We start from the raw sequence: 26046 nt of genomic DNA on the forward strand, positions 1-26046 counted from the left end.
AGAGTACCTGCACTTCTATTTTTCCATTTCAAGCACTGATTTAAACACAACCTTCATATAAACCTCTGTAGCTAGTTCCATCAAACCTGCCATGTCCTCAACTTTTAAAAATGTATCTAGAAGCGATTCAAGGCTCTGTTTCACAAGCCTTAAACAAGTCTGGATAGATCACTCAGCAGGAAGGGTCGGCCAAGTTTGGACCTTCCGCAAAAAGGAGCTACTTAACATTTTGCAGTTTAGTCCTATCGCCTACTAGACTTTCAGGGGCTTCTTTTTATAGGCCGAAACTAACCGCACAGACTCTTACAAAAGACTACTAGTTCCCTAGAGGTTTTCCTTGGTGAAGGTGAAGGGCCTTTACTTCTAAAAGGTGACTTTCAGCCACACAGACCACCAAGCATAGCGATAGGGGCTTCGGCAACAACAACTATACTTAAGATACCATTGATGATTTTTTAATTCTGATGACCTGCTTTGGTTTGGGATTTCTGAAAGGAACAAAGGTGTACTTTTCCAGTATTGATCAAGGGTAGTCCACATCCCTTTTGCAGTAACGGTGACAAGGTAGGGCTCCTATGTTTAGTCAAGTTTTGATTCCTAACCTGAATTTCACCAAAAGGGTCCTTTGGATAATGTGGGAATATCTATTTAATTAGATTACACTTACCTTTAGGCAAGCCAGTGCCTTGAACCATAGCATTACTTCCTTTAGTGTAATTGATCCCAAAATGTTAGTGTTATTCTCCAAGTATGAAAGCATCAAGAAAGAGTATTTATTGTGAATGGACCTTACCTTAGGATAAGGTTTGGATGTGATAGGACCTTTAACAAAGATCTTAGACATGGGAGAAGATGCCGCCGTCTGGTACATCACTTTCCAATTGGGCCCAGTCTGCTGAATGTCTACTTGGAAATGCAATTGAGGCAGCATCGCAGGGTAAGATGGAAGATCATAAATTGAGCAATACGACCGTGTAGGTAGGACCTGAAGATGGGGATCTGTTATTATGTGACAATTTTATAATTATGACCAGCAAATATGTCCCAATTTTTGACTTGTAGGACAAACCATAACTCCCACTAATGCAGGCATTTGGGATTTTGTGTTTTTTGCCCTGGGCAATAGAGGCAGGATCCACTGTGCCAGCTGCTTCAAGAAATTCCATCCTCCATTCTGATGATATCAAACCATAAGCTGCAGACCTCAATTCTTTCCTGAAAGGTGGAGAAGAATTCATATCAGTGGATACAGAGCACAAAGAGAAACCTTTGCAACAGGTAATTTGTTTTGTTACTGACCCTCTTCTTAAACGGTGAGGTTGACAAAGTTTATAGACAAATGGAGAGATACATAAATCATCTTTGACACACAAAATCCAAAAGTGTGGTGGAGTTAGCAAAACGTTTTTGGTAGTTATGTGTGACGTGCAAGATTTCAGAGCAATTTCTATCAAGGCAGTGGCAGAAATCTGCATGCTTTTAGTGGCTTACTGCTACAGTCTTTGTTATTCAAAAGGCTTTTTTCTCTTTGAGGTCATTTATCATTCGATATTTTTAAATCTCATTTAAACTATCAATTCCAGCCTATTCCAGTTGGAGTCCAATACACTAGTCCTCCCTTTATAACAACTACGAGTTTAGCCTCAAGCCAAAAGATAAAGTTAGTTTTAGTAACTCTGTTAAGGCAATCTTAAGTGTGATATGCCACTCTTTTGGACCTGTCCATAGAATGTCCAGTGTTTATTCAGTCCTTCCCCTGTGTTCCGGTGACCCCTCCAGGCCAGTATCACAAAAGCATTCACAACCACAACATGACCATAGTGCCCTGGAAGGTTTCGGGTCAGGCTTGAGAACTACAGGAATTTTGACAGAGGCTGCTAACCTCATTAAAAATTCTCAAGGTACTGGAACGTCCAAAGATTACAACTCATCATGGTGAGCATGGACACATGTGTTGCTTTCTTTTCTGCAGATGTCACTCTACTTGTGAATATGTTGCCATTTTTAGCCAGTTGGTCAGGGGACGTCTTACAGAAGAGTTAGTACTTAATTACAATTCAGCAATTCCAACATAACATTAAAAGATAGACACAGATCTTCTGGAGAACATCTACAGGTATGTTGTCTTCTTCGAGTTGTTCGATTCCCTCCAACAGATTACCATCTATGGGAAGTAAAATAGGTATTCAATGTATTTCTCTCCTGGCCTGATAATTAACTGTTGCCTCTTGAATTGTTTCCTGATAAATTAACAATGCTTTTCTGCTTAGTTTCATTTTAGTAATTTCTGATCTTAACGATCTAGGCATTTTTCTGGGTAGTTTTCTCCTACTGAGTGTGTTTTGATATCTCCTGTACGAAAAAACAATGATGACTGCAGAATATCTACGTTTTCCAGAGCAACCAAAGTTATGCATGGGCAGATTCATAAAAACTTCAGACTTGAAAACTGAAGGTTTTCCTCTAGAATTCTACATAATCCTCCTCATCGATGACCTTGTGAGTCCGAATGATTATGGATCTTTCTAGTATTGATACAGAGTCATCATGGGTCCATTAAACTAAGGCTGCTACGATTTCATGTTGAGCTAGCACCAATCTTCATGACATTATCAAATCAGCAGATAGGATTAATGACACTATTTTGTGAACTGTTTATTCCAAGGCACTTTCTAGCGCTTCTACAACGTCGTTAATATGCTTTAAGCAAACGTAATAGGAACCTCCAGTTGTAACATTAAATGTGGATTTTCCTGGATGGTCGAGTCAGAAAGATCTGGTTTTATTAAAGATACAAACACAAAGTTATACTATTTATAACTAATCGGCCCGCACCAATTGTCGATTTCAGCTCCTAGGTCCGCTGCTACCATGAACACTTAAAAGAAGTTTTGTGTGTATTTCGCCAGTAACTTTTCAACTTGCTGTTACCAATTTTCACCATTCTATTCATTGTTCCCCGTTTCATCAAATGCAATTGGCTCTCACACAAAAAACAAGGTATGCTGACCACAGTCAAGCATATTCTATTGTACTATTGGGCCCAGCTTGGCGGATTTTGCTTGGTTTTCAGTTGTTCTCCATTTTCCAAGGTTGTTGGGAAGTGTACTTGGTTTTTACTTAACTTCTGTTTAAATAAATGTAAAAAAAAGAAAACACAATACTCACCACTGACTTTTTAATAAATTCATCATATTTATTATAGGGGTGGTAAATGCTAAACACATAACATGAACAGTTTCTTAAATAATTGCACTACTTGTAAAGGAAATGTTAACATATATTGTGTATATGATAACACCATTTGGGACTTTAAGAACCTTTTCGAAAAAAGGCATTTGTGTTATTATGTATTTAGATGTGGCCAAATAAATCATGCTCTTTAGAAAAGGGCACTGATAAAAACACATTCACACATTTATTGTTACAGTGAAAAGGTCAAATTCCGTCTTATTACCAAAGTATATCCTAATTAACTTCAGACATCACAGCATGGTGCCTCACATACTACGTTACAACCACTTAACAGAAAAAAACTGGGCACATGGACAGTCTACTTAATGAAATCTTATCTCACTGTGCAGATTTAACCCTTTGAGAAACACCTCCATGACACAGAAATGTATTTTTTTTTATTGAAGACTATTTTTGTAATTACTGGAGGATTTCTATGAAAGCCTTTGCAACATGTTAAAAACACAACAAACCCTCCTTTTATTGATCCTGCATTATTTACTGGGCTGAATGCACGGGAGGGTGAGCAGCAGGAAGGAGAGGTACTTACTTCCTTTCCTATGTGGGGGGCCACTTGAATTATGCGCCGGGGAGGGCCAAACTATGCGGCAGGGTTGTGCAAATTATACGACAAAAAAAAGCAACATTTGGGAAGCAATATGGCACATTTTGTGACAGTGTTACTACATTATTTTGACTTTTTTTTATACTTGTTAACACTGTCTGGGCACAGGTTGCATCTCAATTGTACCAGTTTAGCAATCAAATACAGCAATAAGCAACAGAAAGGTGTCAAGTCAACCTTTGCAAAGGGCCTTCCATTGTGTGGCAACACGTGTTGCTGCATTTTTAGTAACTTTTGAACTGTTTGAGCTAGAAACATTTTTCTGGGTTAAAATCTGCAGATTATGTAGCAAATGGTAGATTATGTGGCAAATGCAGTAAATCTATAATTATGGGGGAAAAAAGCCACGACTGCATAATTGCATAATTACAGTGGCTCTGCCTTTGTGTGACAACAAAACAAACAAAATGTGCTTCCTTCCTCTCCTATGTGCATGCCCAACTCAGATAATTCGAGACCCATCTGCAGCCTGCCTCCCAAAATTCTCATCCATTGTGTCTGCCTTCTGCCTCACACCTGCCTCGGAATCCCACAAACTGAACGCAGCCTGACAAAGATGCAGCTGGAGGCAGGTATACAAATGTTCCAACCTCCTATGGCAGCTTTCCCAGCATCCCACCATGACACTCTCTGGTATGCAGCCCCTTCTAGTACATTTCCCCATGGCATGTTTACCTCCCCTGTAGGCATCCATTTGCCCTGTCAGCATCTCACCTCCTGTAGCAACCCTGCAGACTCTGGTCTCAGCAGCTCTCTTGGTGACTGGTCTCTAGCAACATCTGGCCTCTTCTTCATCCATGGCATCTGGCTTGCTGTGCTCCTCTGCGTAATCCAGAATCCAATGGCACCCTCAGCACCAGGCATCAAGCATGTCTAACGCTGAGGGGTCTGTTCCACTTAGTGGGCGAGGAAGCTGCAGTAGCATTAGCGTCCCCCTTCGACCCTCCCGTCATTGAGTTGTTCATCAGCTTGCTTTACCAGATGACCCCATGCCACCACCAACCTTGTTTCCAGGTCTAGATGTTCAGTGATAAAACCATTGCATTGTGATCGTTATAGTTGTAATCCAGGCCTGGGGGCTTTGTGCCCTAAACCAAATCGAACCATATTGGAAACAAACATGGAATTACGCATAAAATGAGTGTAAATCAAAAAGTTAAATAGCACATAAATGCTCCCAAAAATATATACTGTGCCACAAAAATGTTTTGTCTTATGCCACAAAATGTGTTACTCCATGCTTAAATCTTCTGGGAGTTTGGAACCGCTTATGGTATGGTTCTGGCTAAAATTAATGTATAACGTCTGCACATAAAAAGCTGTAAGACATAAGCCGTAAACAGATCTGCCAAAAGTAGTATGTCATTAAATTAACAAAATTGAGGAGGGAAGCGCCTCAGTGACACCCTTGAGGTTTCAACTCTTGTGAGTCAAGACATCTCTCTTCACACTCAAAACTGGCAATAAATAGCACATTACATATAACACTTCTAACACATCCATATATTCCATCCTCAAACAACCACTAACCCACCCTGCATTTATGTGCCTTCAAATAATAGTAATAACCAATTGTAACCTAACCTGAACCCGACATTATGTTCATTCACTGAATTGACACCCAGTTTGCACTTTCTATATCAGTCCATGTTTTCATACAATATCAAAAAGTAATTTTGAACAGATTATGCCAAGCCATCATCGTCTAGCATTAAACATACAATGGTGGTAGCAGCTACCAAACTTGATGGCATAACCTTCAACCACTTGGATGGGTTCAATTTCAAATAAAGCGCAGTAGCCTAGGATTAAACAAATGACAATACACAATTAGGAAAGGATGTTTATTTTCACACCTATAGAGTAACATCTCCAGAAAATTCCTCATTGGATCTGAAACGATGATAACATTAAGATGTAATTATATGTGCAGTAAATACTACAGGCTGCAGAATATCCAATGAAAAGATAAGTACAAGATCACTGTTCAAGAAAGACATTCTGGGGAACTCCTCATCCAAAGTATACAACACATGGACATAAAAACACACACCCTTCTTGGCAAAGAGCACGTTCATGGCAATGTGTCTTCCTTCATTATCTAAATGTGTTCTCCAGGCCCATACGACTGACCAATAAAGGATTTTCCTCGGTGCTTAAAATTGAAAAATAGAAGTGAAGGAAAAATAGAAGTGCTTGTTTCTGAGAAGTGCCGGTACTCTCCCATTAAAAGTATTACGTTTCTCTTGAGAAGTGCCGGTACTCCCCTCTCAAAATAAAACAAAGTGCAGGTGCACATTACCGTACAGTACCGGCCCATTTAAAGCACTGCAGGGGCGGCCTTAGGCATGTGTAAGCTGTGCTTTCGTCAAAAGAATATTCCCTTTGGGACACCTAAATGTAGGAACAAGTTTCTCAAACACAAATAGACATAAACCAACAATACCTTGACACTATACTTGTGAAGCAATGTACACAACAACTAAATTATGAGAAAATACAGCACAGTTTATTCATTTATAATACAATAATTTAAAAAAAGGAACAGACAGTTAAAATAAGGAAACAATAAAATTCCTATTTGTAAAAAAGGAGGTAACACACAGAGAATCAATTCAGCAAAAACATCAGAATTATTCTCCAATTAATTTAGGATAAATCCCTCCTTGACTTCGTACGACGCGTTTCGGCGGACCTACAATTACTGTCTTCCCAGTAAGTTCTCGTAATATTAAAAAGGACACCACCGGGCAATACCTCCTATGTCCTTGATAGAAACTCTTCTTAGTACCAATGATTTTTCTTGATCACCAGGGCTGCAGTATCAATGTAACTCAGGATCAATTTCACTGGTTCAATATGGGCTGATAGAGATACGAATAAAAAAATAATAAAATGTTATCGCTCCTAGACACGCAGTAACCAGGCACTTTTCGGTATATATTTGTCACTTACATCCACACTCATAAATGTTGGCGTAACTCAAAGTGTCCTAGGGGTTCTTGTCTCATAGTACCAAAACGGTTATTGAATGAAACGATACCACCGGTAATGTAGGGTATAGTGTACGGCGTCCCGCGTGTCATCCGAATCAAGCCTGCAGGAGGGATTTATCCTAAATTAATTGGAGAATAATTCTGATGTTTTTGCTGAATTGATTCTCTGTGTGTTACCTCCTTTTTTACAAATAGGAATTTTTTTGTTTCCTTATTTTAACTGTCTGTTCCTTTTTTTAAATTATTGTATTAAAAATGAATAAACTGTGCAGTATTTTCTCATACTCTCATAGTTGTTGGGTACATTGCTTCACAAGTATAGTGTCAAGGTATTGTTGGTTTATGTCTATTTGTGTTTGAGAAACTTTTTCCTACATTAAGGTGTCCCAAAGGGAATATTCTTTTGACGAAAGTCTATTGTGGTACTCCATCCCTTTGGTTGTTGGGGTCCCTCTCTTTTATTAGAGATGTGTAAGCTGTGCACCTGCAAAGGGCCACCAAACCCCAGGGGCCACCACGCCAATATATATCCTTAATATAATAATCCTCTGAGGATGGATACATATTTGTGTGGCGGCCCCTGCCAGGGACTTGGCGGCCTCTGGCCCTGTTCCACTTCCAAACATCCTGCCCCCCCCTCTTCACTGGCCTCCGCGCCTACGTTCCTCCTGGTTCTGATTGGCTTTTTTTCCCTACCCACTGCTGGCCACGTCGTGTGTCACAATACCCTCCTCCTCCTAAATGTTATCGTTCTGAGACGAATTCGGAAGGGTAGGAGCAGCCGCAGGTACTGGTCATCTAACGCCTTTTCTGGACGTTTTATTAAAACACCTTCCTGAGCTCTGGGGGGCTCCGCCCCACCCGGATCCCCTCTTCCGGGGCCCCCTACCTACGCTGCCTGCCCAGGGCCACCATGAGCCTAGAGCCGCCCCTGAACACTGTCTTTCTATCCCGGTGCTGACTTTGTGGTGGGTGGGGCGTGCGAGTGTCGGTTATTATGGATGTTCTTCCCTTTTCACTGTTAGTTTATTGTGCCAGGGCCTCGTTGTAAGGGCTCGTTTTACTGAGTTGTTTTTCTTTGAAATATACAGTGTTCTAGTTCACGTAGGTTGAATGCTTGGGCTGCCGAGTTTGGGTACCACATTTCTCACTCCCAAAAGGGTGGCCAGAGGGGCCGAGCCAGTGTGGGGCGAGCACCTTGGAAGGACTAGCAGTTCTGAGAGAATGAGAGAAAATAGATGCTAATGTGGCATTATCCTGTCGCTCGGGCTCACACCACCGTGATGTTGTGAAAATGTCTGGGTGAGCTGATGTCACTTCCCCTCCAGAGGTGCGTCAATGGCTCGAATGAAGCATATTTCGAAAAAAGGGGAGGGGCGAGCCTCGTGGAAACATTGGTAATTACCAGTGAAAGCCGGGCGGGTTGGGGTATTTTCTTATGTGACTTGCACCCTACCAAAAACCGTCAGGAATAACAAACATTCATGTGCACAGAAACGTCAGGATAGCTTATTTAGTTGTTATAATTGTACTTTTTTGCGAGCAGCCTGATTTAGTTGCATCATAACGTTGGTGATGTCAAGAAGCTTGTCCGGGGCGGGAAACAAAGGGGGAGAAAGGGTGGAGGGATTGGGGAACCAGGAGAGTGCCACAATGGTCCAAACACAAAAGTAGTGAAGTAGTGGTTAGTGGGGGACGACTCCCCTTTTATCACGATGAGATAATTTAATAAAGGACTTTTGCACTTGAATTGCTCCACTTAATACATTGCTGAAATCCCAGCCCACAACCCCCTGTGAAGGAAGATGGGCGTGTGGGGCGGCCGGTGTCACCCGAGCAGCCTGCAGCTGGACTCCCGGCTGCCCCTGGACGGGCTCTGACTGAGCCTGGGCTGATACAAAGCCGGGTGTAAGCGTGCTCTCCGTGTACCTAAACAGATAATGTGCCCCCGCCCCCTCCCCCTTCTTGACACAACACACTGAGACTAATCGCCCATAATTGGGGGGGCGGAGCAAAGGGGAGGGGCGAGGGGTCATCTATTGTGCCGAAAGTGCAAATGGTCAGCACACGAGGCGTCACTCCCTGCGCTCCTGATGGAGAAAAGGTACCACAGGAAAAAAAGTGTTTTCTTAAGACATCTCCGACGAGGTACCTTAACAGAGGAGTAAGGCGACAATTTTAATATAAATGCAACACTCACACGTCCATTACAAAATACGTTGTGTTGTCAGCTGTTACATTTTTAAAGCGACAAAACTATAAGTTATGCCAAATTTCAAACACAGGCACTGCAAATTGGTTTGTGAACAGTGCAAATATTAGAAAATATAATAAAAAAATGTTTACGTTAGCGTAAAATATTACTCTGGTGAAAATCTCATTTGACCGTTTCCAAATGTTTTACATATAGCTCAGGTGAGGCGTGCACTGCAAAGTAAATAAACATTCTACTGCTGAGAAAATAAATGGCAACCGAAAAAAATGTCTATAAGGCGTTAACAGCCAGTTCTAAAGTGCACCAGGAGTGTATTCCCAGTGTATTCTTGGCACAAGCACGGCAAGGACAAATTAACAGGAACACTGTACTTGTGTAGCACACAATTTCCCCAGATATCATTAAGCAAATACACAAAACACAAGTAATTTGTGCGTGTCATCATTAGTCAACATTAACGACTGCTCCTTATTTTCTCTTTATCAGAATGATGAAAGTCAGAGCTACCTCGACGGCGTTCTAGCGTCTGTGACTTGGATGCATAAAATATCGTAGACAGATGTGGAATACCTAATTTACGAAAAACAGTGAAAGAAAAGGCACAGAATCCGGATTTCTCCAAATGTGGACATCATAAAAATTGGCATAAATATGAAGGCGCATTTCTTCACGTCAGTAACCGTCTTCTATCCGTCTTTGGTCAAGATGAGGAGCAGGGGGTAGTGGAGGTTTTCGTCATAAACACGGCCCTCTTCATTCTTCAGCTGCAAGTAAATGAAAGTCGAATGTAATGACCCAGCACAAATACATTGACACATTGGGCAAAAATCAAGCTAATCCACTCTAAATACAGTGCACGTTGTAAATGACCGTAGAGGCCAAATTGCACACTATGGCAGTCATCTTAGGCTCGAGGGGCTCGATTCATGTCAGAGAGCGCGCCATGTCTGTTTTTAGGCATTGTCTAGAGATCAAATAACATTTTAAGAAGTTAAAGAGCATTAACAGATAATATGTTTATGCTAACAGGAGCATCCGAAACTGGAGGTTCAAGACGTGTCTCTTTTGTTGTTATGTATCGGTTGGCCACTCTTTTGTTGTTGTGTCTTGGAGCCCTTCTTTCAGAGAGTGGGGTTACGTTGGCACGTCAGTGCGCAGACCAGCAAGATGCTCTCCCTATCCCAACCAATTACCCAACAGCGGGTAGCATTGGCCATGTGTACAAGTCTCAGCATGCATCAATGTATATGTGGGTGTATAATTAATTTACACAAGGAAACAGCTCTTCGAATTATTTTGCTGCACAATGTATCAGAAACAACTCATTTGAACTAGATAGGTAGATATGGCAGACAGATAGCTCGATGGATAGATATGTACTTATAGACAGTCAGATAGATAGCTCGATAGATAGATATGTACTTATAGACAGATAAATATATATGTACTTATAGACAGCCAGATAGATAGTTCGATAGATAGATATGTACTTATAGACAGATAGATACATATGTTCTTATAGACAGATAGATAGCTCGATAGATAGATATGTACTTATAGACAGATAAATAGATATGTACTTATAGACAGCCAGATAAATAGTTCGATATATAGATATGTACTTATAGACAGATAGATACATATGTTCTTATAAACAGATAGATAGCTCGAGAGATAATGTACTTATATAGATAGATAGATAGATAGATAGATAGATAGATAGATAGATAGATAGATAGATAGATAGATAGATAATTTGAAAATTTGAGACCCAAAGTAACCATATAATCATAAGAATTTTAAATCATGTGGCAAAGCCTGGCTAAGGACCGTGGTTTTAAAATCACATTCAGAGTGTACCCACACAAACTTTAATCTGCCCTTTGAACCTTGACGTCAGGACAGTTCATTCTCTGAGGGCTTATTCGACCTCTTTGACGTGAGATGACTCCCCCTGCCGGTAAAATACCACAACTGTTAAGTGCACGCTTACAAAATTGTGCTCAAGTCCTACACTCCCCAGCCCCTTCCCCCTGCCTCAAAGAGAGCCGGACGCATGTGCCTTCTTGAGATTTTAATCCACTTTACCAACAAGTATGTGTTGCACAATGACGGAAGAACTTACAATCTGTTTCCGGGTGGCTGCCCCGTTTACATAGACAGGTCAATTTATTTACTTACGGTGGATAATTTCACAGTTATCTTGGCGAATCCTGGGCAGGTTGCCCAGGGCACTATCAGCCTACAGAAAAAAATGAACAACCTTAAAATAAACATCGATCTATAAAATAGCCCTAGAAAAATGATGCAGACATATTATAACGTCCTGCGCGATAGGAAAGTCACCACGCTAAGTAAATACCGGGTAAACTGCAGCACTGCACCCCGACTTCTCAAAGCCACCCCTGCCAGAACTTTCTTTTCTCCGCTCTGTGTCGTAGACAGTGCAACCGAAAATGATCGTACAGGCACAAAGAAGTTAAAATAGAATAAGCCTCCGTGGAGCACATTGTAACCCATCTCCGGAGCCTCAATCATCTAAGAGTTAGGGGGTAAAAGACCTCGACAAAGGACTGCCATTCTGTGAGTCGGGGATGGCAGGCTGCAGCACACACACCTGCAAAACAGTATGAAAATACCAGCCTGGCTGGGGAAAGGTTATGCGGTTTTAGAGTAGATCTGCTCATCAACCCCCCGCCCCTTTTCGGGATAATTAAAAAAAATGATTGTGCGTCTCCATGTTCCACAAAAAGAAGCCCAGGCCTTTTACTTTAAAAAGGAAAAAAAATCTGCAGAAAGCAAATGTTGCAAAGAAAACAATTTTCCAATTTTGTAAGCAAAATCGGGTTCATGAGGTGTGAAGGAAATTATATAGCTACTATTAGTGGCATTATGCTTTTCTTCATAATTGGATGTAACACGCTCAGGCCTGGAGGGTGAATAGCAGCCGCGGGAGTGGAATTCACACCGCTTACCCTTTCCAGTGCCCACAATTATCAAGCGCACACCATACAGATTATAAACATCGGGCACTTGCAAGGCGCCGGCTTGAATGGGTAAACTGAGGTGCAAGCTGGTCATTCTTTTGACATAAACGTCCACGCTTCATATCATAGCCTTTCAAAGTTTACTTCCATTCAATAGCAGGAATGCAATTTACCGGAGACCCCTTTGGGCTTTTTTAATGCTACGTTTAAAAAAGACGTGTTTACGCAGGATGCAGAATAACACGCTTTATGTTCCGTCTTTGCAGCAGAAAACAAGGAAAGATTTTTTTTTTACGCAACTGGAAGAAAATATCTCGAACACAGCATTTTATTTGACATTAGAGGTAATTGCGGCTGTGTGCTGAACAGGGTGCACATTTTGCTGCCACAATCAAGAAAGATAACATAAAGAGAAAAGAATTGTGGGGAACTGAACAAATAAAAAAAAAGTAGAAAATAAATAACAAACCAAGTCTTACAGATAGGGAGCTGGTGGGCTCCTGGGCATGGCTGCCAGGCCTGGGTACATGTGAACAAAAACTCTGGCATACAGTGCAGAATGGCACAGTTTTGATTACAGGCTTGCTTTTTAACGGAAATAAAATTTCACAGCTCACAATGAGAGGTGAAAAGTTTAAGAGGTAAAGCTGTCCCTCCTGATCACTGCCTGCTAATCAGCTTCATGGGTGGTTGCCTAAATCTGCGGATTTTTTTTGTGTGTGTGTGTTTTTTTTGCTTGCTCCATTGCCAAGATTGTAACTCATTTTTCCTCCTATTGAAGGAGGCGGGGGAACAACTCCCAACAGAAGGCAGCTGTGTATGAGTGACATGAGGCGCTAATGCAGAGGGCAAAATTAAAATTCATGAATCTCTTCACAACCATTTGTGTAACAAGATTAAGACGGGACAGCAGAAAATAGCTGCATTATCAGCCTGGCTACAGTTCTCCAGCTGGTTACGCTCTATTCCAAAACAGTAGGGATAAGCGGATAACATGCAGCCTGAAGGAAAATGCCTCTCTTCCTTTTGGGAACAAAATCATCGGGAGTGGGGGGCATGGGAGATGGGGCTTGGAGAGAGACATGCGGGAATAAAAAGCAATCTTGCCAGACAAGCAGAAACACTAAGCCGTGCTCATCAGCGTGGATGTAAAACGCAACAAAAGGTTCCAGTTGACAAGTGGGTACCAGAGGTACAATCCCAGAGCCAATTTTCTGCAGCGCAGAACACAGCATCTAATAACTCCCTGCTCAAGGTGGCAGCCATGCTAAGGCTTGCGCTGTGTCCGCACCCTGTTGTGCCCCAGTACACAATCTAGAACTCAGGCAGTTCGGTAGTATTTTTGGAGTCCAGGGTTTACGTCCAGTTTACCTACAATCAGGCAAATGGCTACTCTTAAAAGGAAAGCCAAGAGCTAATGGTTTCCTCACTCCAATGAAGTCATGCTTAAGAGTTGCCTGATTATTGAGATGCTGAGCAAGAAAAAGGTCAAACTCGAGGACATTTTATTTATATAGTTTAGTCTATTTAGTTTGGGCTCCAATAAAATGGTGTCTATGAATGCTTTCTTTCAAATTCAGCTCCCACAAGACATAGATATTAACAGGCAGTTAACTAGAAGGTCTACATTGTAGCTTTTGTTCTGCTGACACAGATCATAGTCACATTTCCCCCCCACTAAAATCATAAATATTACAACCACCCTCAGCCTTCTGATTTCTCCTCGTCCTCCTACATTTCACTGACTTCTCTAACAACCTATCCTGTTTCCTTACCTAATCTATACCAAGTTTCTAAACATATTGCTTCCCGTTGAGAAACATATTAACTCTGTCTTGTCCTCCTCTGGACCTTTTGATCCTATATCATTAACATTGTTGGCTTTTGCAGGTAACGTCCTAACTTATCATTCCAAACTGTTCAATATTTCCATCTCCACTGAGGTCTACTTACACTATTTTAAGTCTGCTGGTGCTCTATCATTATATAAAAAAAAACGTGGATTCCCTTTTCTTTATCCAACTTTAGCTGAGTCTCTCAACTCACATTTTTCTCCAAAACTCTTGAAAGGGTAGAGTTCAACCATATTACTTAGTACTTCTCTTTTCACAACTTAATCTGCCTTACTTACATGGGATTTTGAGCTCTTCAATCAAATTAACCTAAACTGCTCTCCACTTCATTAATTTTATCCCCACCAACCCACCTAATCTTTACTTTTCGAGCACTGACCTGTCAGCGGTATTTCACACGGTTTATTAATGTCATGATTCTAGTTAACACAGGTGAATCCTTTTGCATTGTTTACACAGTAAATGAACAGTGGTCCTTGTATGTTGCACAACGCTCCATCTCAGTATCGTGGTGATCAGCAAAATCCTTACATACTCTGCTTCCTGCTGCCCCCACCCTTGGTTCTATCATCACTTGTATTGGTTTCTCAAACCACTCATACGCTGAGGATTCCTGGATCTTCTCCACTCACCCGGCTGCTCACCCGATACACTCACCACCAGTAGTGGCTGCTATCAACCAGGGGTTTTGGGCCAGGGGAGTGTGGGCAGAGTGTGAACAAGGAAGGCGGGGTATAATAAAAAAAAAATACAACTTACCTCTTTCCTGCCGGCCACCGCCTCTTCTTTCTCTGTTCTCTTCGATTCTCAGCAGGAAGCACACAGCCTCCCAGGATTCCCTGACCAATCACAACGCGGCCTCAGCAGCATTGTCATTGGTCTGAGTGCTGTGCTTCAGTGCTCAGACAGGGGCTGGCAGGCTGTGCATGTTCTTCACGCAGGCTGTAATACAGCCTGCATGGAGAATACGCAGGATGTGCGCATGGCGCTTTGGTCGGCACGAGACGGCCAGCCAAAGCATCATGCGCACATTAGGTGCTGCCACCACTCTTCCCCCTGTGACACGGGGAGCCCCGCCCCGTACGCCTGGCATCATCTGCAAGCTGAATGCAGAAAACAAAACGATAATAACAAACATTATTATCATTTTATTTTTTGCATTTAACTTGCAGCTGAAGCAGTGGGTCGACGCTCCTCCGCCTTAGCAGTGGAGCTGGCACAGCCCACCACACAACGGTCTTACGATTTCTTATTCTTATTAAAATGTGAAGATTCGGGTGAAGACGCCAAATTCGTGTATCAGCTGAATGGATGCCCTTGAGCACCTGGGACCAGACTATTCTGTGTGAGCCTCTGGCAACCACTTCTAACAGGTTCCCCCCCTTTTTGTGGCTCGCTTTCATCGCTGTGTTCGCCCATCCTCTCTGACCTTCATCTGGCCCCCGTGGTCAGCCTCACCTCATACTTGCACTCTAGAGGCCACAGTGTTTCAAGCCTCGTTTGTGATCCCGCCTTTGATTCCTACTTATCCTTCGCTTGAATGCTTTGGATACTTTTGTCATCTTGTATTCCGACTTTGGGGCTTAACTGATTGGTCTCCATCGACACTTTGTTACCAAGCTTCTCGAACCTTGCATTTAGTATCTTGTTGTGACCTGTATTTGTCTCAACAGATACCCCCCACTTCTGTCCCCACAGAGACTTGTGCCCTGAGGAAGGTGAGACCTGTAATAGGTCATACACCAAAACATACGTCGGCACCACCACAGAAAAGAAACCTGCGGATTAACCAAATATTGTTATACCTTACACCAAATTTTCTTGTTTATTCATCACCTTAAGTCTGTATTAGACTCTTGGACTGCATAAATTGTATTGCAACAACTTCATTTATATTTTTGAAAATGGATTTTCTTTGTTAAATCTTCATTTATAACGATATAGGTGTAGGAATGCCATCTGTCTCTCAGACCTACTAAGTAGTATTGTGGTTTCTCTGCTTTTCTCTGAATAGTTTTTTTTAATTTAGTCTGAATGATTGTATCCTTTATGGTTTAGGACTAATGAAATTGAGTGAATGAGGAATATGTGCTGTGTTGAATGCTTGAATGCTTGTGTTGTGGGGATGTGTATTTTTTCTTTACATTTTTCTTTTGGGATATTACATTAATGAACATTAATCAACTGTATATATAAATAAATGCCGATTAAAGCTATTTTTTGAATATGTTCTAACCTTGTTTATTTGCTTTACCTTGCTGGGAGGGAGATCCAATTTTTGGCGACTTTACTAGCGCCGTTTTGCTTAATTTCTGGTGGAGACTTCTCTCGTATAGTATTGTGCAACAATGGACTGAACAGTGACTGATTAAGAAGACACTTGCATTATTAAGAGCAGATGTATTTGTATATATATAAAGGTACTTAGTACACACTGAATATCTTATGAAATATCAAGTTGATTGTTAGTATATGGATGTATCTGATTGTGCTCTGGTTGTTTGCAACTGTTTCTCTGTATTTATATTGCAGATACCCAATGGAACATAGTACAGTGTGTGATAGGTGAGAGTTGTTTGTGTATGGTCTGAGTAATAGGACACGTGAATAGGTATGGATAAAGAGGTCTAAATGCTTTTTGAGTGTGGGACAAAAATTGGTTATGTATATTGGTTTTATATTATTAGTTTTATATCATGCTGTATTTACTGTATATATATCTATACTACTATTATAAAGGAAGAACTTTAAACCTTTGAGGCGGGTAAACTCGGGAACCAAAGCGCCAATCCACACACCCGATACATTGTTGTAATCGTCAGGGTGTGCAGATGGACATAGGCTATATAAACTTAATAAATATACGTAATTTCAAAAATTTACCCCCAAAAAAAAGTAGTCCCTGGGAAGAAGCGCCGGCCGCGACGTGCGTGCTGACGTTAGGAGCGCGGGGAGGAGCGGCGTACAGGAGCGCGAAGAGGACCGGTGGACATGAGCGCGGGGAGGGGCGGCGCACAGGCGGGGAGGAGTGGTGAGGAGCGGCGGACAGCCGGTGAGGAGCGGTGGACAGGCGGTGAGGAGCGGTGGACAGGCTGTGAGGAGCGGCGGACAGGCGGTGAGGAGCGGTGGACAGGCGGTGAGGAGCAGCGGACAGGCGGTGACGAGCGGCGGACAGGCGGTGAGGAGCAGCGGACAGGCGGGGAGGAGCGGTGAGCGGCGGATGAGGTAGGTTATTTATTTATTTCTTTAGGAGCGGTGAGCGGCGGCAAAATACAAAAGCAAACGTTACATTAAATGAAGCAAAAATGACAATCGTGAGCCAACAAAATACAAGAGGAAGCAAACGGTGCATTACAAAAGTGAGCCAAACGGTGCATTACAGGAGGAAAAAGTGACGTGTGCAGGTTACAAAAGCGTACAAAGTAAACAGAGGTATAATACTGCATTACAGGAGGAAAAAGTGATGTGTGCAGGTTACAAAAGCGTACAAAGTAAACATAGAGGTATAATACTGCAATATATGGAGGAAGGCTCCGGGGGACCCACGGACAACGTCGGGCCGGGCGGGGGCCCTGAAGCCTAATTGCTCCCAGACAACGTCGGGATGGGCTGCTAGTTATATATATATATATGTATATATATATTACACACACTCCTGGTCACGCTTCTTTTTTGAATAAACCAGAGTCGGAGCCCAATTACCACACGGTGCTGTCAGTTTATTTGGCAGAGCAAACCCAACGCGTTTCGAGATCCACCGATCTCTTGCTCACGGGATCGGTGGATCTCGAAACGCGTTGGGTTTGCTCTGCCAAATAAACTGACAGCACCGTGTGGTAATTGGGCTCCGACTCTGGTTTATTCAAAAAAGAAGCGTGACCAGGAGTGTGTGTAATATTAGGGGCTGGCGTACCCCGTCGTGAGCCCGCCGTCAAAGAGGCTTAAGCACGCTAAACTCTGTGTGTGCAAATGTATATATATATATATATACGGAATCCTAATGTACTGACAGAATTTTGTATTAAATAATTATAATTTGATGTATTAGTTTATACATGTTATTATTTTTTCTTGTGTTGTTTGGTCTTCCTGTGGGAACATTTGTCCCAGATAAGAGCGAGATAATCCACTTCAAGCTATCAGCAGCAGGGTGAATTTCTTTTGTTGACTGTTTCATTGACCAATCAGCAGAGACTACTAAAAAGGCTCGCTTTTGGCTTAAAGAAGAGAATGTTCCATAACTTCTCTTCTGAGCTAGTTAGGATAAAAACAACAGTGGCAAGTTATTTAATTTATCAATACCAATCTGTTAAATCTTTGAATGATATTTAACTCCTTTCCTAGCAGTAGTTATACCTAAATAACATATTGCAATATTAGCCTATGGAGCTAAGTATCTACAATGGGGAAAAAATGACGCGGGCAGTTTTCCCCTCACTACGGCATATGAAATATAATTTATAAGGTCCTTGCTTATAGTTAAATGGCCACACCACAGGGACAGCTAGGGGAGATCTTGGGGGTACATAATATGTAAAAATAAGGCAGATGATCATTTTTAAAGTGCCTATATCACCAATGTCGAATTTGCATTCAATTTACTTTAAAATGACAGCAGGCACTCAGCAGTGCACACATGCAAGTGCAGGAAATCGGCTGGACCTCTAAACTTCCATGCCCTAGTTTGAACACCCTAGCCCTATTATATACTAGGGACTTATAGGGTCTATCAATACCAATTGTGAGAATGTACTCCTAAAGACAGACTGCAAGGCAAGACTGCCCTTAAAAGGACAGCAGTACAAAAGGGGGTGGTGATGGACGGAGCATCTGAATCAATCAAACACTCACACCCAGTCAAAAGATCTGGGTTGAATCCATCACCGTTCTTTAGCCCACTCTGCCACCCCAGTTCCGACATGGCTATATGCAAATCAGTCTGACCCTGTGCCTCATGGGAACAGTCCAGCCCGAACTGCCAAGCCATGTCTTCCCTTGACCGGAAACAAGCTTCCGAGGACCGGTTTCTGGCATTCCAGCCGTCTTCAGCCCCGCTTGCTTGAATCCAGTGGCAAAGTGAGCAAGGGACTCACGTCTGAGCATACCCTGCCACACTTATGGCGGCCAAAACCGGTACAAAAGGGGGTGGTGATGGACGGAGCATCTTGAATCAATCAAACACTCACACCCAGTCAAAAGATCTGGGTTGAATCCATCACCGTTCTTTAGCCCACTCTTCCACCCCAGTTCAGACATGGCTATATGCAAATCAGTCTGACCCTGTGCCTCATGGGAACAGTCCAGCCCGAACTGCCAAGCCATGTCTTCCCTGGACCGGAAACAAGCTTCTGAGGACCGGTTTCTGGCATTCCAGCCGTCTTCAGCCCGGCTTGCTTGAATCCAGTGGCAAAGTGAGCAAGGGACTCATGTCTGAGCATACCCTGCCACACTTATGGCGGCCAAAAGCGGTACAAAAGGGGGTGGTGATGGACGGAGCATCTGAATCAATCAAACACTCACACCCAGTCAAAAGATCTGGGTTGAATCCATCACCGTTCTTTAGCCCACTCTGCCACCCCAGTTCAGACATGGCTATATGCAAATCAGTCTGACCCTGTGCCTCATGGGAACAGTCCAGCCCGAACTGCCAAGCCATGTCTTCCCTGGACCGGAAACAAGCTTCCGAGGACCGGTTTCTGGCATTCCAGCCGTCTTCAGCCCGGCTTGCTTGAATCCAGTGGCAAAGTGAGCAAGGGACTCACGTCTGAGCATACCCTGCCACACTTATGGCGGCCAAAAGCGGTACAAAAGGGGGTGGTGATAGACGGAGCATCTGAATCAATCAAACACTCACACCCAGTCAAAAGATCTGGGTTGAATCCATCACCGTTCTTTAGCCCACTCTGCCACCCCAGTTCAGACATGGCTATATGCAAATCAGTCTGACCCTGTGCCTCATGGGAACAGTCCAGCCCGAACTTCCAAGCCATGTCTTCCCTGGACCGGAAACAAGCTTCCGAGGACCGGTTTCTGGCATTCCAGCCGTCTTCAGCCCGGCTTGCTTGAATCCAGTGGCAAAGTGAGCAAGGGACTCACGTCTGAGCATACCCTGCCACACTTATGGCGGCCAAAAGCGGTACAAAAGGGGGTGGTGATGGACGGAGCATCTGAATCAATCAAACGGTGATGGATTAAACCCAGATCTTTTGACTGGGTGTGAGTGTTTGATTGGTTCAGATGCTCCGTCCTTTACCACCCCCTTTTGTACCGCTTAAAAGGACAGCAGGCACAGAGCACCACACACATGCAAGTGCAGGAAATCTGCTGGGACTCTACACTTCCATGTTCTATTATATACTAGGGACTTATAGGTGGATTGCACCCCCGGTCCTATTATTTACTAGGGACTTATAGTGTCTGTCTTTGCCAAATGTAAGTATACCCTATTACATGTACCTTTTTAAACATAGCACTGGTCCTGGGCCTGGTTAGCAGAGCCCAGGGTAAGTCCACCAGTATTATTCAGAAAATAATGAAGGTGAACTGTGCAAAATGACAACTTTCTAACAACACCTTTAAAATATGATTTTCTTTTATCATTAAATGGTACATTTTCAAATGCAAAGCCACTGCATCAGGACCAAATCAATTGGACAATCACATTCACCATGGGGAGGCAAAGTAGCTGCGCCTGTTTTGCTCAACACATCTTGAAATTCTTGATATAGCATTGGAATGTGCCTTTCTTGTTCCAAGACAAATTGTGTGAGAGTTTGTTACTGCTTTAATCAGGAACAGGAAAAACACCGTTTTCTGCAAAAAGGATGCAGAAAAAGTAATAAGCTGCCTCTTCCAAACAATGGTAGGATTGTGTACCTCAAACAGAAGGTTCCTAATACAAATGAATATGGCAGAGCATTGATCAGGGCTGTTGACTGCAGGACTAGTGTTTGCAAATGCAATACGGGTAGCACTCCAACCATGAGATGTCTGTCCCCTCTGTGCTGCAGATAAAGGACAAGGCAGCTGCAAGCCACACATGCATGCAGGAAACAGAAGGCTGAGCCAGCTAGTATCAAGTAATAGTGAAATTTATATGAGTAATCAAATTGATGTGGCAAATATTAGTGACAATGTTAATGCTGGTTGCACAAGATTAAGTTGCCTAATAGTTGCTGTCTGGTCAATCGCCACTTCATGTTTCTTTGCAACAGCAAGGGACACTAGAGGAACAAGTTTCATAGGCTTCTAACAAGGATGGGCTTTAGCTATTTTAATAAAAGAGTCCCAGTAGAAATCCCTAGGAGTCCAACCACGTCACAGGGCAGAGCAAACTCCATTACTGATTAAACGTATTGATGGAGCTATTGTTTAGCAACCTATGTGACTTTCGCATCACTTTGAAAGAGTTCATTATGCATGGGTCTCTACAATAAATATCACCCCTGATGAGAAACCTTAATGGGCATTAGCTGAAACTGGCCGTGTGTGTAGGGGACGAGGCCTTTGTAATAAACAAAACCTATGTCTTTGGTGATTAATCATACCAAGGCATCTTTGGAACTTATAATTTTATTTATTTTATTTTATCTATAAAGTTTTATATAGTGCGAACTTGACCCTAGAGGGTATCAGAGCACTTTACAGATTAGTTAAATGAGTAGAAAATAGATAATCAAGAAACAAACGATGACGATGTCCGTTGCAATCAGGAGTGGGACAGTGAGTTATAAACCAGTACTTAGACGGCGTGCAAGCCCTGGTTGGAGAACAGATGGTCAGATCAGTATCCAGAGAATGAGTTTGTGGGTTCAGCGTAGAGATTTGTTCATTAAAAGCAGTTTGACTTCTTTTTTGAATTAAGTGATTGAAGGGATCAGTCTGATTTCAGGGGGCAGAGAGTTCTAGATTCTAGGTGCCAATCAGGAGAAGGCTCAGTTGTAGGTTTTCTTTTTTCGACATTTTTGAGATTTCAACAGTAAAGTACTGGTGTTTCTAGATGATCTGCCACCACCAGATAGTTCCAGTTTGTCAGCTAGGTACTCGGTGTATTGAAGTGTAGGTCTTTGTGGTTCATGCAAGCAATTTTCATCTGAATCCCTGCCTCATAAGGGAGTCAGTTTAGTGCCTTCAGATCTGGAGTGATGTGGCTGTACCTTTCGATCCAGTGATAAACCTTGCAGCAGAGTGATGGGATGCCCTTAGTGGAGCCAACTTGGATCTTGGCAGACCACATAGGGTAGCACGACCATATTCTAATCTGGGGATAACTAGCGCTTGCCTTGCTGATTTAGGGTCGTCGCAGGGGAGGAAGGGTATTATTTTCTTAGAGTACTCATTTGAGACTTTGTTCCTCTGGTGGCTGAGCTGATGTGCTCTTGCACGTTGAGATTCTTGTCAAGTGTAATTCTTAGTGATCTTGTGGAATCTATAATGTGTGGAATGCAGTTGAAAACTGTTAGGTGTTTCATCCAATCTTCTATGTCGAGGGATCTTTTTTGTGGGGCAATTAAGAGGAATTCGGTATTGAGCGAGTTGAGTTTCTGGTGGTTTCTGGTTAGCCAGTTATTTTTTTTTTTTAGAGTTGTGTTGAGTAGATGGATATCCTCGGGGAGGAGATTTTGAGGTATAGGTGGGTGTCGTCTTCATACATGTGGTATTGTACATTGGAAAATTTCTGAATTTCTGTTAGAGGCTCCATGAACAGGTTAAAGAGAGTTGGTGATAAGGTGGACCCCTGTAGGACCCCTAAAGTGACAGAAGTGGTAGTGGACAAGGATTGGTTAACCTTAATTCTTTGAGTTCTGTTGTGATGAAATGAGGCAAACCAATTTAGGACAACCCCTGAAAATCCCATTCTGTGGTCAAGTAATTCAAGGAGGCTGTCGTTTTTGTCCGTGTCGAAGGCTGAGGATAGGTCTAGGAGGATTAGGGGGCAAAATTTGTTCTGATCTAGCATTTTAAGTGCGTCATCAACTATGTGGGTAAGGACTGTGTCCGTGCTGTGACCAGGACGGAAACCAGATTGGAATTGGTCAATAAGGTGGAACTGATCAATGTGATTGCATAGATGGGTATGTACACATTGCTCAAGGAGCTTTGCCAGAGTGGAAATGGTGGAGATGGGATGGAAGTTATGGGGGTCCATATGGTCAGCTGTGTTTTTTTTTAGAATGGGGGTTACCTGCCCTGATTTTAGGCAGTCTGCTAAAGCGCCTTGGAGTAGTGAAGCATTCACTATCTTAGTCCAGAGAGGGAGTAAAGAGGTTTTAATCTCATTGAAGATGTTAGCTGGTAGAGGTTCGCAGAAGTGGTTTGGCGGTTTAAGTGTTGTTAAAATATTAAGAATTACATTTTCATCAGAGGTTTGGAAAGTGTCCCACGACGCATTGTTTTAAAGGGAGAGTCCATGTAGGTCTGGGTGCTGAACAATTATATGCTGGTTTGGGCTATTCGGGGGTATAATTGGGAGGAGCTCAATTGCTGTTTGGAGATCACTTTCAATCTTTTTAGACTTCTCAAGAAAGAAGGAGTCACATATGTTGCAGTTTGGCAGCAGAAGGGATCCTATTGTGCAGGGGTTGGGTTTTTGAGTAGATTTCTGGCTTTATCTAGTTGAACTCTGAAGACATTTTCTTTGGAGTTTCTGATGTGAATATTGTAGATGTTTCTCAGTGATCACAGGTGCTTGAGGTGTTCTAGGGACAGCGAGGATCTCCACACTCGTTCGGCTAGTCTCAAATTGCGTCTTTCTTCATTTAGGCTCCCATTGTACCATAGTTTGGAGTCTCTAGTGGACAGTCTTTTTAGCTGTAAAGGCGCAACTGTATCAAAAATGGTCATCATGGAGTGGTTGTAGTGGTTTGTAAGGTCATTGACATCAGACATGTCTGTTGGAGGAGGTAAAACGTTATTGCTGAGGGATGTCAAGTTATTAAGGTCTATGTTGTGAGTGTCTGGGTTTCTTAAGTTGTGGTTTATGTGTCCTCACTGATTTAGTGATGAGAAAGGTGATGCAGTGGTGATCTGTCCAGTCGCATGGGACGATAGACTTGAGTTGAATGGAGTTTGCTTTAGCAATGATTAGGTCCATGGTCACACCGAGGTTGTGTGTAGGGCTGTCACAGTAGTGAATGCTAGTCGGTTTTATTCAATAATGAAAAACAGACATGACGTGTTTCTTCATGTTCTAGAGACCCGATGGTTCAAGAGTATTAAGAGACAAAATCCAAAATCAGCTCTAGTTGATGGTCACACCTGTTCATGAAAAATACTTGGAAGTCTAAAGATTGAATTGGAGCAAATCTGTGAGTACAGGAAATATATATATTTATATTAAATACATTAATACATATGTATATTATTCACAGAGCGGCAGTAGCCACTCTGTAGCTATAGTTAGGATTTAATAAGCACAAAACTTAGCAGGCCTATTGCTTTTTGTACATTTGGGGATGATGCAAAGTTTGCAGTGATTTGTAAAGGGGACCCCAAAATTCATTTTTTCCACAAATGCATTTGCTATAGACTTTTTGAATAGAAGTAGCTACAAAACAGCCAGTCAGATTTCTGTAAAAAGTGGCACAAATATAGATTATTTTGTGGAGAGGATCCCTTTTTGGTAATAGATGTAATTTGGTAAAGCTGTTTTAAAGTTATAAGGCAGAGAAAATTAGTGATATATCAGGCTGCAATATACCATAGTAATTTTGCAGTACATGCTGATGACAAGGCAGTATATGATTGAGTAATGATTGCCTTTACAAAAGTAAGGCAGCCACATTGGTTTTACCATACTTTGACTATGTTCTGGGATTTAACTCTAAATATAGTGTACTACTGCTTTATAAATGGGTAGGTAGGGATGAGTCCCTTTATATGTGTGTAAAGGTAGGTAAAAGTAGTTTTATTATTTTATATATTTAAAAAAATGTTTGTGGAGTACCGCGGTACTACCCAGAAAATACTTCAATATTATAAATATATGTAAAAAAAAAATGCACCGAGGTATATTATATTTCACAATTAAAATGTACTACTGTGTATTTTTAATTGATAAAAATATGAATACTATTTGTTTCTGTAATTTCCATAGCACAGTACACAAATCATTTTTAAAATATATTAATTCATAAAATAACTTTTCCTTGCCTTTACATATTTACCTACACTGCTTAATTCCTTCATATGTATTTAAAATACAGTAGTACACAATATTTCTACTTAAAACACAGAATGCCTACTAAGTGTGGTCTAACCAATATGGCTACATTTTAATTTTATAATGGCTTTTATAACCCATTCATAGGCTCTTTTATCATCGTGACATACCAAAGTATATCATGAAGTTACCACAGCATACTGCGACCCAATATATAACATTTTGTGCCTTATAATGTTAACAGTAATGAACCAATTTACATCTGCTACCAAAAAGGTCCCTTTCTACACCATAACCTATCTTCCTGCACAATTTCATCTACGTCCGTTCAGCCATTTTCTCACTAGGTCTGTTTGAACTGCACTCAACGACATGACCCACTACTTTACTGTCCGATGCACCACTCCTTTCTATGGCACATCACTGCATTCAATGCTATTCCACTGTACACCAATCTATGCCAATCCAGTCTACGACACTCCACTCTACTCTATGCTATTCCACTCTACGCCACTTACTGTACACCACTCCCCTCCATGCCACTTTACATTATTCCTCTCTGCGCCTTTTGACACTAAGCCACTCCACTTTACGCTACTCCACTCTACACTACTCCACTCTACGCTATTCCGCTCCACGCTATTCCACTTAGGCTGTAATATTCCAGAGTTAGGTCCATGTAGCAAAGCAGCTTATTTCTAACATTGTCCTCACAAATAACATTTCCAGCTATGACCTTTTGCGCACATTCGCACGTATGACAATGTTGGATTAGTTTCTCTGAAACAAAACGTATTTTTACATCTACCTTCACACTACATTATTACAATGTCCTGAACATCATGTACAAGGTCTCATTTTGCACTATGTACAAATGTCATCACAATCTTCATCTACAGGGTGACAGGGCTATCTATATAGCTATAACATCACTATTCGATGTGCACACCCAAGGCTGCGTTCTAATATAAAGTA

General features: G+C 42.0%; 1 protein-coding gene across 1 annotated transcript in view; it reads right to left on the minus strand.

Annotated features, from left to right (window-relative positions):
• Positions 1 to 7197: 7197 nt before the first annotated feature.
• The window catches only part of CAMKMT (calmodulin-lysine N-methyltransferase), a 1527883-nt gene continuing 1509034 nt past the window's right edge, over positions 7198 to 26046 (minus strand). Inside the window, exon 11 of the mRNA XM_078649679.1 lies at positions 7198 to 9834. Within this exon, the coding sequence (XP_078505805.1) occupies positions 9757 to 9834 (78 nt within the window). The 3' untranslated portion in view covers positions 7198 to 9756. The remainder of the gene's footprint in view (positions 9835 to 26046) is intronic.

The sequence above is a fragment of the Lissotriton helveticus genome, chromosome 6, assembly GCF_964261635.1.
Source record: "Lissotriton helveticus chromosome 6, aLisHel1.1, whole genome shotgun sequence".
NCBI lineage: Eukaryota > Metazoa > Chordata > Amphibia > Caudata > Salamandridae > Lissotriton > Lissotriton helveticus.